Consider the following 15,561-nt stretch of genomic DNA (forward strand, 5'->3'; position numbering starts at 1 on the left):
ATCATTACGGTTATATTGTACAAGTATGTGAGCGAGTAACCTGTCTAAGTATACAGCACAAATGACTGAAAGAGATTCTTGGGAAAAATTATAGGAAGGAAATTCAGTATGACTGCTACAGGGTGCATCAACTCTCCTTTGAATGTTTTGGTGTTGGAGAAATAAAAGAGTAAAAGTAGTTACTAGGATTTTTTTTTTTTTTATTATGTCTTTCAGATTTTCAGTGTACGGGACGGCTATCCTTATTTATTTTGAGGAAATAAGCTGCTCCTTGGGCTGACAGTTCATTATGACAAACGATGGATCTATAATTTATAGATTCCAGTTTCATGACTCACTTCACAATTTTCCCACTTCAGATGGTGTGAAAAACCTTTGCTGTTGTACTGACAAAAAATGCAAGATTCAGATAAAATGTAAAAAATGCTGATTTACATTAAAACACAAAATTGAAACATCATAGGTCTTTTGGGAGAAGGAAGGTATGATCACAGGTGTAGGGTGAACATAAAGAGCAATGTTTTTTAAATCATAAAGCAACATTTAGGGGCTTCAACAGGCAAAACAATGGTTACAAAACAAACACACTGCATTGACAGAAGTAGGAAAAACAAATCTCAAAGAAGCATATAGACGATGAGGCTGTCAGAAAGCAGCAAGTACCAACGGTACTGATGTCCTCTGTTTCAGCATCTTCATCTTTCACTGCGGAGAAAGTGGAGAAAATAGGAAAACTGTCAAGACCACTAATATTGGAGACTGCGTTTAGGTCGAGTCAACAAGTGATCTGTCTTTTCTCTGCGCTCTGCCCTCATATTGTTATGATAACTAGTACTCCACAGTATCTCCAGCTGGTGAACACTTGGTTATGGCTTCAGTCAATGGGTTGGTGTCGGTTCACATGGTCAGTTCGACACGTTACCTCTCATCCAGCACCATTAGGCATCATCCCCTCCACAGAGCAGAAGCAGGGTCTTCCTACAGTCACCAGAGGTTTCGCTCTGAAACACACAACCGACTCCAGTCAGCAAACACAATGTTCACCTTCTCATTTTTTTAATCTACTATCAGTGATGCCACTGGGTACCTTAATCATAGAGTACAGAGAGGTTGCGAACATCTTCCGGAACTCAGTTCTGATGTCCAGCATGTCCACCTCGCTGCGGCTCACCATGATGCGGCAGAGCGTGTGCTCATCTGTGCCGATGCCCTGGGAAATGCAGATTTCAGTCAGTCTACCCGCACAGCTCTGAATATTACCAACACTGCTGACTTTTGTCTTAATGCGGGTCATAGTGCTTCATAACGCATCATCAAAAAATAAAACAGTGCTTTGTATAGCAAAATGTTACACTGAAAAAGCTACACTTTCTTTGCTTTTTATGAAACATATTCTAGTATTTTTAGGGGAAAGCTGAGAAGGGCTGGGAAAGGTAGAACTCGTATTATGAATGTGCTCACCTTCATTGCCTTGTAGAGGCATTCTGCAAAGTAGGCTGGGACACTTCTTGCACATTTCACTGCGGGCAGGAAACATGCACAGCCTTTTTAAAATAATCACAGTGTGCACCTCCATGTGCAATGGGTTTTAAAAAGCTCAGAACAAAACAGCATAAAAGTGAACTGCAGACAACCATCCCAGAACTTTACAGCGGAGGCTGACAATCGGCAGCACCTTGTAAAACTGAGTCATTGACAAGCTGATTGTGCTCCACACTGCTTATCCCACTGCACACTCATTACTCTGCCCAGTCACTTGTCAAGATGGTAAACAGCAGTAAACGGGAGAGGAAGTCAGATGAGGTCTTACCCACAGCCAGGAATAAATCCCTCAGACTGCCTGAGGTCTCCCTCTTGATGCTCTCCTCAATCTCAAATCCCGACAGCTTCTTGTACTCGTCAAAAACTGCAATGAAAAATATTGCTGTCGTTCCAGTGTCCAGGGGTTTTATGGCTTCAAAACAAAGAGCGAAGGAGAATTTGAAGTATCGAAGTACTGCGGGAACCCACCTCTCCTCAGGTGATCGGCACTTCGGTTTCCGAGGATCGTGATGAACTGGTCCTCGTCCGTGCCAAACTTCTTCTCTCCGGCAGCAAACAGGGCCTGTGGGAAGACGCGCACCACACAATACAGAGAAAGCCAACTCGCAAAATTTGGGCAAATATTTCTACTGTTTTTATACTAACTCAGATTTAATCAGAAACATTTCAGTTATAAAAGCATTCATACATGGAATGGACATCCAGGAACACGTCAGGGATTTCGAAACAGATTTGTTCAAGTTTTCATTCAAGCTCCCCACTACTTATTAAATAAATGTCACATAACTCACCTCAGCATCACTTTTAATCTTGCCTTCATCAACTCCTTGCTGCCTGCTGGCCTGCGTGAATCCAAAAGGAACAACATGAGCTCAGACCGTGCTTCACCCAACCCAAAAAACGAGAGTTCGTAAGGCGACAATGCCTGAGAACGAACAGGTTCCACACAGGTAAATTTCCCGCAGCTGGCCATACATGCAGCATAGCCACTTGCTTAGATCCACGGAAACAAAAAAGCACGAGAAGTCAGATGATCACCTGCAGAAGAACCACCAGCATCCTTTGGAAGCATCCTGAGCAGTCACCAGTGATGCTATGTTCCAGGCTGCAGTCATATGCTGAGCAACAACAGTACAAATATCAACACATTCGCTAGAAGTAAAAGCTGATCAAAAACAACTTGATTAACATGATTACATCCATATTTCGGATACCTCATTTGTTGAAATTAATTTCTTCCGTAAAAATCATAGGATTTATTGTGTCACCAAATTATTACGCATCCTTTGTCATGCGCAAACTCTCACCCTGTTTGTAAGCGTTGTTCATCTCCACGACCTGGCTGGGTGTCCTGGAGGCCAAGATCTCGATCAGCACATTTTCGCTTGTCCCTATACCCTGAAAGACATGGGCAGCAGAGACAGATTCAGTTAACATGAATCCACCATGGGCGGTCTAACTGTATGTATGTGTGTGTGAGAGAGAGAGAGAGAGAGAGAGAGAGAGAGAGAGAGAGAGAGAGAGAGAAGAGAGAGAGAGAAACAAGGGAAAAAGAACAAGTGGCTATGTATTTTCACATTTGCATGGGTGTATCTATAAATGAGCAGGAGGCCCGAACAGGAAAGTCGTCTTCACCTTGATTGCCTTCCTCAGTTCAGTCACGTCATAGGAAAGAGGAGTTTCCATTAAGCTGATTATAACGGTTTCAAACTGTCCTCCCAGTTCAGATTTTAAATCATGAACCAGGTCCTAAGAATGAAAAAAAAAACACATCCAGTAAGAAAAACAACAACAATTTTAGATATCAATAAGTTCCTAGCAGTTACATTCTTTATTTTGCTTTTATTGTTGCCGTTAACTCTGCTTAAGCGTTTGTGAACTTGAGCTCCGTGGAATCATTAATTAGTCATATGAAAACTCTTTTTATCCATAATCCTCACCTTCCCGTACAGGGTCTTGTAAGCAGCTTTAATGTACTGTCGCTGAGCATTGCAGCGTGCTGTTACGAGCTCAAGGATGGTTTTTTCATCAGTTCCTGGAAGTCAACGTGCATTACACACATAAATGCAGTTAAAATGCACGTTATGCTCCAATCAAATATGACGGTTCCCTCGAGATGCAGTTGACATGGAAGAAATTGTAGCTCCAATCCATAAACAAAATTGGCATGAAATAACCACAAAGTGTGCAGATCTGTTTACCCAGGCCTTTCATTGCCTTGTACAGGACCTCGGCATCTTTTTTGGCATCAAAATTGCTATATGGTTTCACAGTCCCCCTGTAGGCCTGGAAGATAAAGTCAAAACCACAAAATAATGCCGAAATTCCTTATTTTTGTATACACATTTACATTTATTCATTTAGCTGACACTTTTCTCCAAAGCAACTTACATGTTAAGGTATTTACCCATTTATAGAGCAGGGTAATTTATACATTTACTTAATTAGCAGATGCTTTTCCCAAAAGCGACTTCCAGTGAACTCTATGTAGTGTTATGAGCCCACACACCTTATTCACCGCGGTGACTTACACTGCTAAATACTCTACTTACACCGGGTCACTCATCCATACATCAGTGGAACACACTCTCTCTGTCACTCACACGCTATGGAGGAGCCTGAACCGCATGTCTTTGGACCGTGGGAGGAAACCAGAGCACCCGGCGGAAACCCACACAGACACAGGGAGAACATGCAAATCCCACACAGGAGCAATTCAGGGTGAGTACCTTGCTCAAGGGTACTACAGCGGTAGATGAGATCTGAACCCTCAGATCCAAAGGCAACAGTTCTAACCATTACTCTACCAGCTGCCCCATTTGCAGAAATAAAAAACTGTTTAAACAAAACATTGACAACTTTACACTTGACACCTTATCTCTGTGTGTTATTGTTACTCATGATATCAGACCACTATGCCTGTATCAGTGCTTCCTCGTTCTGCAAGTTCACTGAAAGATGACGGTACATCAAGATAATATTCAAAAAGAACACCTACCCATGAGATTTTTAAAACACATTACTTTACTCATGTTGGTTATTCTTTTTTAAACATTTTCTATAAGGATGTTGAATTAGAATATAATTGTAGAACTATTTAAAGAAAAAAACATGGATTTCAGAGAATCTAGGAACTTGGATTCATAAAGTAAAACAAAGTCTGGAGAAAAAAATGAAAAAACAAAAAAGCTGAAAATGATCTTACCATTGTTTCAAGCGCAGGATGGTACAGTACTTCAACGAGACCTGTTTGAAAAGAAAAATCACATCACCACTAAGCTGTATTTAGTCGACTCCTCTGTCCCACGTCACTGAAACTGAGGTAAGCAACCTTTCGGCAATGCTTCTGGATTTATACGACAAAGTTTTCCTACTGTTTCAATTCAGAGTAAAAGCACCTTGATCAAGCGTACTACAGCAGGAGCTGAGATTCAAACCAGGAAATTTCAGATGACAAGGAAACAGGCCTATCCACTCCTTGGACAAAACGTGTTTTCATTTACAATCTGCAAACAAGTGCTGTTCAAGTCTTCAAGCTGAAAAGTAGCTTACCTGGAGTTTACCGCGGTGTCAGTCAAACTGTCTCACCCATTTAGTAACAACCACATAAAAAGCCTGTCTGGGCGTCCCTCTGATGTAACACACCCTATAATGCAACGCGTATACTTGAGATTCCTAGGGAACGTTGTTTTAAGTGGCTCTTCTGGTTCTGTGTGTTTCTTGGTGTGTGCTCTTGTTTCCTCCCACAGTCCAAAGACAGGTGTTTTAAATGAAATTGTGACTATGTTACCCTTAGTGTGTATGTGTGTGAGTGAAAGTGTGTGTGCCATTATCCTGTGATGTTGTCCCATCCAGAGTGGACCCTTACTCACACCCTATGCCTCAGGGTTAGGTTCCAGACCCCTGCGACTCTGCACAGGTGAAGTGGTCACTGACCTAGAATAAACGAGCTGATTATGGAGGGGGTGCAGTGGGGCGGTGGGCTTGGCTGGGTCCTGCTCTATGGTGGGTCTGGGGTTCGAGTGGTGTCCCATCCTGGGTATATCACTCCCCCTCCAGCCCTACGCTTTGCGTTGCCAGGTTAGGCTCTGGTTCGCTGCGACCCCATTTGGGACAAGTAGTTTCGGCCAGCGTGTGTGCGAGATTATGTAAGGATTCAGGTTGCGATGATGTAGTTTTTTTCCCCCTCATCAATTACAACAAACTGCAGGTGAACACTACATAGTCTGTTGAAATTGCAATTAAATTATCTTTTTCAAAATAACTAGCTTCAAGCTAAATTAACTCATGCAACTTTAGTTTTATCTTTAGTGTGTCACAAAAGTCCCATTTCACAAAAGAATTAGTTCAACAGATGTCAAAGGAAAAATCCTATTTTGCCAGAAATCTTGTGCAAATTTTAACTGGTTAGTGATACATTTTCTACACACTGTATAAGGGCAGCTGGTAGTGTAGTACTTAGAGCTGTAGCCTTTAAACCCAAAGGCTGCAAGTCCAGAAATCCACCCCCAGCTATAGCACCCTTGAGCAATATACTTACCCTAAATTACCCAAATGGGAAAATATTCAAAGTTAGAACATGACAAAAAAAAATTCATGCATGACAGTGGAGAAGTATTTGGGGTGCATTTTGAAGTAATTACACCTACATTTTTTCTGTCACATGTTCAACACAATGAATGATGTCATAAACTGGATTTCCAACACAGCAAAAAACACTGATGCTCTCACTCCTGCTCCTTAGTTACACAAACCCATCATTCACCTTAATCCCACATCTGTAATGTGTGTTGTGCAAACAGTAAAGGGATGTTATATGGTTCCAGGGTCTCCATAGGAATATCATACGTTTCCACTGTACTTCAAGTGATTCCACTTGATACAACATTAAGTGTGTTGCCAAAAATTTTGAGATGTCCTTATAATTTGTCATAGGCTGCTGGGAGGATTCACAGAGTAAGAATTTCATTGTATGGTATAAGACTGTTTACTGTACATATGACAAACTCTTGAATCTTGAATCTTCTGACTGAATGAAATTGCATATGTGAACTGTAACTGCTCTACAGTTATCAACTTTCTTCTAACTACTGTTTGTACTGAACAAAGGAAGAAACAGCCGTGAAAAGAACAAAAATTACAACAAGCGAACATGGAATTTATTTCATTTTACATAAAGCGGTTACCCTTTTCTAGTGTTAGAAAAGTAATTGGTCCTCCAAAGGATTATTTCTTCATGAGGGGTGAATAATAAATTTGAAATGATACAGACTCCAGGTTTCAAAACTCAAGTCACAAGATCCTCAATCTGACAAGAGGCTGTTAGGAAAAAACTCAGTTTCACATGTGACAAAACATTGGTCAGATGCCTTGTTGACAAAACATTCAGAGATTTAGGGGGAAAAAAGCTGCTACACAAGAACATGCAGAATAAATATTAAATTGCTAAATTAACTGGAATTCCACAATATGAGAGCAAAGCACTTATCAAGCAGATACACACAACAAATATCAATAAATGTGCTAGCTAAGCAGCTGGTTAAAGGGTTGATGTTATGCTGCACCCCTCAACCAGCATCATTATGCATCATCCCCTCCACAGAGCAGGAGGAGGGTCTTCCTGTAGTCACCAGAAGTGTCATTCTGAAACACACAATAGACTTCAGTCAGCAAACGCACAGTTCATCATAAACTCAACCCTCAGATATTTCATTTTGAAGAATGAAATATGGTGGGCACTGAAAACTTAAATAACTAATACCATGCCTGAGGCTATTTCATACCATGTACCACACCCGTGCTTACAATGTATATATGGCATTTTCAATTTGACATCACAATGTATGGCCTGAATAAATGCTGGGAAACTGCATTCATTGCATCACTGGGTACCTTAATCATAGAGTACAGAGAGGTTGCAAACATCTTCCTGAACTCAGCTCTGATGTCCAGCATGTCCACCTCACTGCGGGTCACCATGATCCGTACCAGAGTTTGATCATCAGTGCCAGCACCCTGGGGAATTAAGTGTTCAGTTGATCTACGGTAACGTATAATCCAAATTCTCTCCCGCTATATAGGTGTGAATATTATCTCTCCACTGGTTTTCCTCTGTGACCCATCACAATGCATCATCCAACACAAATTTTGTGTTAAACTGCTATTAGAAATAGACACCTACTTTGTATTTCTAGGAAATATGAGGATTTTTAAAAATGCTTCTCCTAAAACTCACTGCTGGGACGGAAAGGAATAGATGGCTTTATAAATATTATTATACATTGAGATATATATACAGTGTGTGTGTGTGTGTGTGTGTGTGTATATATATATATATATATATATATATATATAGTAAAAAGTTATTTTTCTTCCAAAAGTATCACACAGACACTGACCTTCATTGCATAGTAGAGGGATTCTGCAAAGTAGGCGGGAACCCTCCTAGTGCATTTCACTGCGAAGAGCAAATGTATAGTTTAATTGTATTTCCATTTTTAATGGGCTGAAGAATTACACAGACCTGAAATAAACAAAAAAGGTGTTCTGCAGCCAATCATCCCTCCACTTTGGAGCAAAGGTGCAGTCAGTCACACAGTGTAATATTTATAAATACAGACTGGGTGATTTTACCCCACACTGTTTATCCAATTATGGGCTTATTACACAGCCCAGTCATTTTGAAGGGTGTGAACAGCAGCCGCCTCACACCAGCTCTTACCCACAGCCAGGAGCACCTCTTGCAGACTCCCAGAAGTCTCCCTTTGAATGCTCTCCTCGATCTCGTACCCGGACAGCTTCTTGTACTCATCAAAAACTGAGGCCAAACACATTTGTATCAGTCCTTTGTACACACTATAGGGCTTCAAAATAAAAGAAGGGATGACCTTTTTTTTTTTTTTTTTTTTTTTTTTTTTAACTGAGGCATTGTGCAGTGCTGTGGTGACCCACCTCTCTTCAGATGGACTGTGCTTCGGTTTCCAAGGATGCTGATGAATCTGTCCTCATCTGTGCCAAACTTCTGTTCTCCAGCAGCAAACAGGGCCTGAACAGAGGAATACTGACTAATAGAGGGCGTCCAATCTCAAGTTTTTGCACAGATTTCTACTAAACTCACATAGCGACAGGAGTAATGGGGAACATTTCAGTTGTGATAATTTAATTGTGAATGTACATTAAGTTACTTGGGTTTTACTTCACCTTTGATACCTTAATCCTAATTAATGTTAATTTCTATGTGAAGTGGACATGAAAGAATGTGTGTCAAGGTTTTCAAAATCCAACTATTTTCATTGTATCTGTATCTTTATTTCATCCAAAGCACTTCAAGTGTTAAAACAATTTAGATTTGATTACTTAATTCATGTGAGTTTGCACATGAAATGTATCATCCAAAAATATATCAAGGTTTCTGAAGGAAATTCTGGAATCGTTTTGATTTCCATAAAAACAATACTTACCTACCTACCTGCAATACATATACAATGAATGTCACGTGGCTTACCTCTGCATCAGTTTTAACGCTGCCTTCATCAACTCCGTGCTGCCTACTGGCCTGAGGGAAAAAAAGGAAAACAAAGCTGTTTGCGTAAAGTTGTGTATTAACTTTAAAAAAAAAAAAAAAAAACTAATACATGTAAGACAAACATGTGCTTGGATATCCTGAAAAAAAAGAACAGGTAGACAGATCACCTGCAGAAGAATCACCAGCATCCTTTGAAAGTATCCTGAGCAGTCACCAGTGATGTCATCTTCCAGGCTGCAGTCATACTCTGAGGAACAGCAGCACAAATATTTAACAGTGTACAGAAACCACAAAATGATACCAGCTCAGCTATCAGGACAGGATTAATTCTATCCATTTATAAACATCTTCTCTTGAAAAAGTACACATTTCTCTCCAAGATATTACTTTCATTTACTTAGGCTTTTGCTCTCACCCTTTTTGTACATATCGATGATCTCCTTGACCTGTGCAGCTGTCCTGGAGGCCAAGATCTCAGTCAGCACCTTCTCATTTGTTCCAGCACCCTAAAAAGTTCAAGCAGCAGAGGACAGATTCGGCTAACGCTAATCTGTCTGGAACAACCTGACATTGTGAGTGAAAGGTTGAGTAGCTATGGACACCGCATCTTCACACCTTTATCTGAAAATCAACGGGAGAAACCAAAGAAGAGCCCTCTTTACCTTGATTGCATTCCTCAGTTCAGTTACATCATAGCAAAGGGGAGGCGTCATTAGGCTAATTATAACCGTTTCAAACTTCCCTCCAAGTTCAGATTTTAAATCATCAACCAGGTCCTAAAAGTGAGGAAAAACAATGTTCAGGAAAAATAACAACTATATATTACATACAGAATTTATTATACCATTAACCTTCATTAAGGAAATATCGCTGTAAAAATTTTTTCAATGCAGCATTCTGTAATCATAAGTGTAAAATAACCCTATGGTGTGATTACTAGGGAATTTAAGTGTTCACATCACCCATAGTCCTCACCTTTCCATGCAGGGTCTTGTAGGCAGCTTTAATCTGCTGGCGCTGACTGTTACTGCGTGCTGTTAGGAGCTGAAGGATGGCATCTTCATCAGTCCCTGGAAATCAATGTTTATCAATTCACTGTGAGACCAGGGACTAAGTAAACTCTCCAGAATAACAGTTTCTTACATCAAACGAAACAGAAAATCCAGCTAAACAGACAAACATTTACTGGTGTAAAATTCAGACTACTGTCCCTTAATTACAGTCATATATGGTATTTCTCCAGTCATGCAAGAGTTTTCCACTTTATGCATGTGCTTGGATATCCTGAAACAAACAGTGTACAGATTTATGCATTAATAAAAAAACTAGCTCTAGAACCTTCTCTGAAAATCCTAAATGTTGACTCAAACCAAAATAGAGGCTTTCCACTAATGTAAATATATTCAGGAAAACAGCTTTCCTAATGTAAACTGTATAGAGTAAATATGGTGCACTCAGTAACGACATCTGTACTTGAACTCAATTAATACACAAATCTGTCTGTTGAATTTAATCACAAAGGTTTAGACAAAAGCATGGTCCGCCTAAACACCTTTTTACTCGCACTGCATCTTTACTGTGGTCCATGGTCACCGTCTTATAATGTTATTCTTTTAACACAATTTGCTATTATGGTTCATTCCATCTGGGAAACACCCAGTCGCTGAGAAAAACTTTTTGGAAAATAAACATTGGATACAGTGAATCATGTATTTGGAAAAGGCAGTCCATCATGTCAAAAGAACATAAAGGAAGAAAGCCCTCAATGAGTGAAGGCCACAGAATTTCCCCTAACAGATCTTCTCTGTCATTACACTAAGCATAAACACTGTAGTTACCATGGCATTATGGTGTTATTATTACACAGGTCATCTTAGCAAAAACTTATACAATTTTATCTCTGTGCTTGCACTTTCACAGAAATAAATAGGAATGCAGCCCTCACAAAAGAAACTGTATGATCTCACAGATGGCCTATTACCAGCCAAAGCAGTAATTTTCATCATTTTACACTGGAGAAAGTTCTGGAGACCCAAGATAATGTGTCACTGCTCTACAAGAGAATGCAAAAAAATCTGTTAAATCTGTTGATTTCATCTTCTTGATAAAAAGTAGTAGAAATGAGAGACTTTTTAAACAGTTTATGGATAGAGTTGCAGACATTGAACTGTGAGCTGTACCTACCCAGCCCTTTCATTGCCTTGAAGAGGACCTCGGCATCACCATTGGCATTGAAATTGGCAAAGGGCTTCACACTCCCCCTGGTGGCCTGGTAGGTAAAAGGCAATATTCATTTTCCATGATATGATTTACATTTCACTTTAACCAGACCTACAAACCAGGCCCATCTAGCACAATTACTTTCATTGTCTGACACAAACATCAGCCAAGTCACATTAAAGTACACAGAAGTGTGAACATTTCTGAGAAAAAGACTATTAATATGCTGCCATCTTCGGAAAAAAAAAGCCTTAATGCTGGTCGTCCCATCAACCTTTTACTGTTTTTCAATCCTGAATTTTGGTCGTAACATCTAACGACAACTTCTACATCTACAGCGTGACAACATGGGCTGGCTACACTGCCACAAGGTACCACATTCCTACTGACTCGGTCTGTGCATCTACCAGCAATTGTGGTTTATTTATAGAACTGTTACTTAGAGATTGTTTAGTTTGTTATCTCTTTAAGTAACTTTTCTATGGAATCACTAACAAGAAAAAATAGTGTTCTGGTAGTGCAGAAGAGAAAAAGCAGAATACTTAGAAATAAAATTAAGTAGTGTATCATAAAAATATAATTATACTACCTGTTTTTTATTATTCCCCATTAGTAGTATTTTAACATGAATAACGTGTGAAATTTGTGGGGAAAAAATACAAAAAAGCCCCATTATTCAATGTCGCATTCATGCATGTTAACGGTTAATATATCCTTATAGTTCATATAAAATAGCATTAAGGGAATTTTTGACATATGACGAAGTTGACCAACAAGGTCATCAGAGCAGAACCCCAAGATAAGTTGAGAAATACTCATATTTCCATTTGCATCACTGAATACCTTCATGTCATATTTAAATATATACTAAAACTGAAGCAAACTAAGGATTGGACATGTCAGATTTTTACCCCTTACGTGTCTATATTTATAAACGTGATTTTGACATGGGTTAAAATGTAATTAAAAAAATGTATGTATGAAACTCTCTTCCATGTTGTAACTTTGCAATTTAGTGTCTATGCTAAAGTAAGCAGAACTGCAAGTTAGGGAACTCAACAGCTGTTCAGGTATTCAGGTATTTATTCACATATGTTCACTTGACAGCACAGCTGTGAGTGGGATTCACCTCCTGCGCACTTATTCGTATGACAGACGACTTACCCAGAAGAGCTGGTATAGTTCCTCTTTCACTTTTATTGCATCATATTATTTCCAGAAACATTTATTACATTGTATTTTGCATTATCAACATACAGCGGGTTCCCAAAACTAAAAACCTCCAAAACACATAACCTATACATTTTATACACAGAGATTGCTAAATGACAACATGAAATATAAACTGTTTGGGAAACAACGCTGTCACGTTCACTGTAACAATCTCTTTTCAATTAACTCATTGCGAACCTAGGTACACGGAGGCCATTGTTTTAAAATACAGCCTTTAACCCTTGAGATGTGCGCAAACCATCAATAAATTTAAAATTGCTAAGGTATTTATGCCAGAAAACTGTGTCGATACATAACTGTCAGTAGGTCAGTATTCAGTAATACTTGTAATAAGACTGATAAACCTCACATCAGAAATATGGACCATAATTTAAAGGTTAAGAGAATTTAGGGTTACGGTTTGCTCATTTGAAGGCCATAGTGATCGACAGCCAGACTCTTTGAAAAACACAGGAATGCCAGTGCCTGACATCAGCAGTTCCTCCGGGGAAGAGTGCCGTACTCCTAACAATCCAGCACAATGTGCGGCAGCAGCTACGGAATCCAAGGGCGCGGAATGCCACGAACCACGATGGCTTTATTCATCATCACGAGGCACTTTGTTAAATAAGCATAAGCAAATGACTACTTCACAACCACAAAGTTGGACATGGCCTAACAGAAAATAGGGAGGGGTGAATTAAGCTCCAACAGCCCATCCTAAATCTACTTCTCAGAAGAATTTCTAGAGAACCAAGCCAAACAAAAAAACCTGAAAAAAGTAAAACTAAGTAGAAACCACACTGTATAGTGATAACACATTGCATAATGATATACAGTAGAAAATGTTAGTTATCCCTCCTAATACTGCACCAGTAACACAAACTTAGTTTATTTTCAAAAAAGCTGAACTTTTAAAAAGTAGTCTCTGCAATATGATTTTCACTGTGGCTGTGTTACTACATACTGGTCGTAAACACTCAGAGCGATTAAACACACCTGGAAACAGGTGTTCTCACTGTACAACGAGCATTCAGAGACCACGTCCTTTGTATGTAAAGCAAATGTGAGCAACGTATCATGTTACAAGGACAGAGCATCACGAAGCGTGTGGTGCTCAAGTTACACTGTAAGGCACTGAACTTGGGAAACACCAGCGGCTCCGTTTTCAACCATCCTATCCAGTGAAATCTTTCTCGATTTCACAATACAATGCAAATAACCAAGAGCGCACTAATTCCACTGCAAACAAAGATGTTTTTCTTCCTGAATTTTAAAACTGATTCATGAGATTCAAAGATTCTACCCCAAATCTGATCGTAAGGATACAATTACAATGCCAAAGGGTGACAAAACTGATTTCTTTTTCTGTTCTTGAATGCAAACGCTTCCCTCAGAGCAAAAAAAAAAAAAGTCCTCCATAAGCATCAGCCACAGGGAACTTGAAACCGTATTTGCACAAGGCAACGTTTATTTAAAGTGGGCGCAGCGTCCTGTGTAATAAACTTCCGCCTGGAGATACAGGCCAACAACTCCATCCGGCCCGGGTGTCCAAGGAACCTAATCCGCCGTGGTCTTCTCCTCATCAGATAATGACTCCCGACAGACTCCGAGTTGTGGAAACAACCCCGGCCCGTGAGTAAGAGGGTCCCTCCCTTTGTGGCTCAGCGCCACAGTGTGTGTGAGTCACACACACCCTGGCAAACACTTCTCACTCTCCCACACTCACTACACCACCAAATTTTTATATATTTGGTGGTGTAGTGAATGGTGTAATATATATATAAATAAAAAAAAGTCCATAGCCATGTCCCTTGAGTCATATATATATATACACATATATATACATACATACACACACATATAATATATATATATATATATATACACTGTATATTATATATGTATATATGAAATATTCTGTAAACTTTCCTTACATCTAAAGAACTTGGTCTTGGAGCATTAAAGCACTTTAAAAAAAACAACCACAACTATGCGCGGGCCTAAAAAGCTTTGGAAAAAATATCAGTCCACTTCAACCTGAACGTAACAGATGGTTTTTTTTCCTTTTTTTTTTTTTTTTTTTGGTAAAATGAAAACTTTATAAACGGGGACGAAACGTATATGATCAAGAGCACACGTTCAAATTATTGCAGTTTTGCACACTTAGTGAGCGCCATGAAATGTTTAAAAGCCCATGATGATGCAAAACTGAGCGGTGCTAAGTTCAAAATTAAATTCCTGACACAAAAGATGCACAGACAGAGACATGCAGAACATTAAAAAAAAACCTTATAGAACTTACCATTGTTGTCATTTACTTCTGAACTTCAACGCGGGACCTGCTTTTGGAGTATAAAACACACAACTGACAACAACATACAATGAAAATCTGTATTTTATTTAACTACTTGAAGGTGAACGCGTTACGCTGAGGCACGCCCCATCCACAAAAATCTTACTTCTCAGATCATCTACCCAAAGAAATATATACATATTTACACTTCACTGAAGTTTCAGGCCCTTGTTGTACTATTGTAACATTTTAAAAGGATCTCTTTAATCGCCTCAAAAAGTAATCTTACCTACCAAAGTCACACTCAGCGTAGACTCAAGAGTGAAGTTTCACAGTGATGTCACTCCACCTCTCCCTCACTCTCTCCCTCTCCCTCACTCTTGCCGCACCCTGAGTCCCGTGAACAACGCGCATGCGCCTTACGGAAACACCGGATTGCATTGGTGTCTGGGAAATGTCGTTTCGAGAGCCTTCTCTGGTTTTTTCCATTCGATAGCGCTCGTCTCCGTTAGCGACAAGCGGCAAAACAAAGCCGTTATTTAGGAAACTGGGAAGTGCCGCGAAAACAGGAAATCTCACAAGTGGTTCTTTTTCTACAGATATCCAGATGTTTAGCACATTTTTTAAATTGAGAATTGTTTTTTAAATTTGAAGTGTCTGCCGTTAGGGAGTTACTCACAGTTGTACACGAAAGTACCTTTTTCTGCAAGTTTTTTTAAATTGTGGTTATTTCAGCTTCCGGAAGTTCCGTTGCAAAATTTTCACA

The 15,561-nt window shown here is 39.5% G+C and overlaps 1 protein-coding gene across 1 annotated transcript; it reads right to left on the bottom strand.

The window, feature by feature from the left end:
* Nucleotides 1-185: 185 nt before the first annotated feature.
* Nucleotides 186-15,188, bottom strand: LOC108924354 (annexin A6-like). The gene is made up of 27 exons (XM_029259292.1): nt 15,089-15,188; nt 14,805-14,844; nt 11,252-11,336; nt 10,043-10,137; nt 9,730-9,843; nt 9,483-9,573; nt 9,235-9,314; nt 9,047-9,097; nt 8,494-8,587; nt 8,264-8,359; nt 7,941-7,999; nt 7,435-7,557; nt 7,129-7,185; nt 4,941-5,019; nt 4,748-4,788; nt 3,744-3,828; nt 3,483-3,577; nt 3,178-3,291; nt 2,850-2,940; nt 2,581-2,660; nt 2,334-2,384; nt 2,011-2,104; nt 1,811-1,906; nt 1,462-1,520; nt 1,088-1,210; nt 923-1,001; nt 186-705 (listed from the first exon to the last, which is right to left on the bottom strand). Exons 2-26 carry the CDS (start codon nt 14,814-14,816, stop codon nt 939-941), a joined length of 2,028 nt encoding a protein of 675 aa, XP_029115125.1. The 5' UTR covers nt 14,817-14,844; nt 15,089-15,188; the 3' UTR covers nt 186-705; nt 923-938.
* Nucleotides 15,189-15,561: the final 373 nt, after the last annotated feature.

The sequence above is a fragment of the Scleropages formosus genome, chromosome 16, assembly GCF_900964775.1.
Source record: "Scleropages formosus chromosome 16, fSclFor1.1, whole genome shotgun sequence".
Lineage (NCBI taxonomy): Eukaryota > Metazoa > Chordata > Actinopteri > Osteoglossiformes > Osteoglossidae > Scleropages > Scleropages formosus.

What these genes read in the sequence shown, in the direction of transcription:
- LOC108924354 (XM_029259292.1), bottom strand. An exon ending in ACAAGACCCTGCATGGAAAG is followed by an intron (nt 9,844 to 10,042) that starts GTGAGGACTATG and finishes CCTCACTTTTAG; the next exon opens with GACCTGGTTGATGATTTAAA. An exon ending in ATCCTGCGCTTGAAACAATG is followed by an intron (nt 3,829 to 4,747) that starts GTAAGATCATTT and finishes TTTATCTTCCAG; the next exon opens with GCCTACAGGGGGACTGTGAA.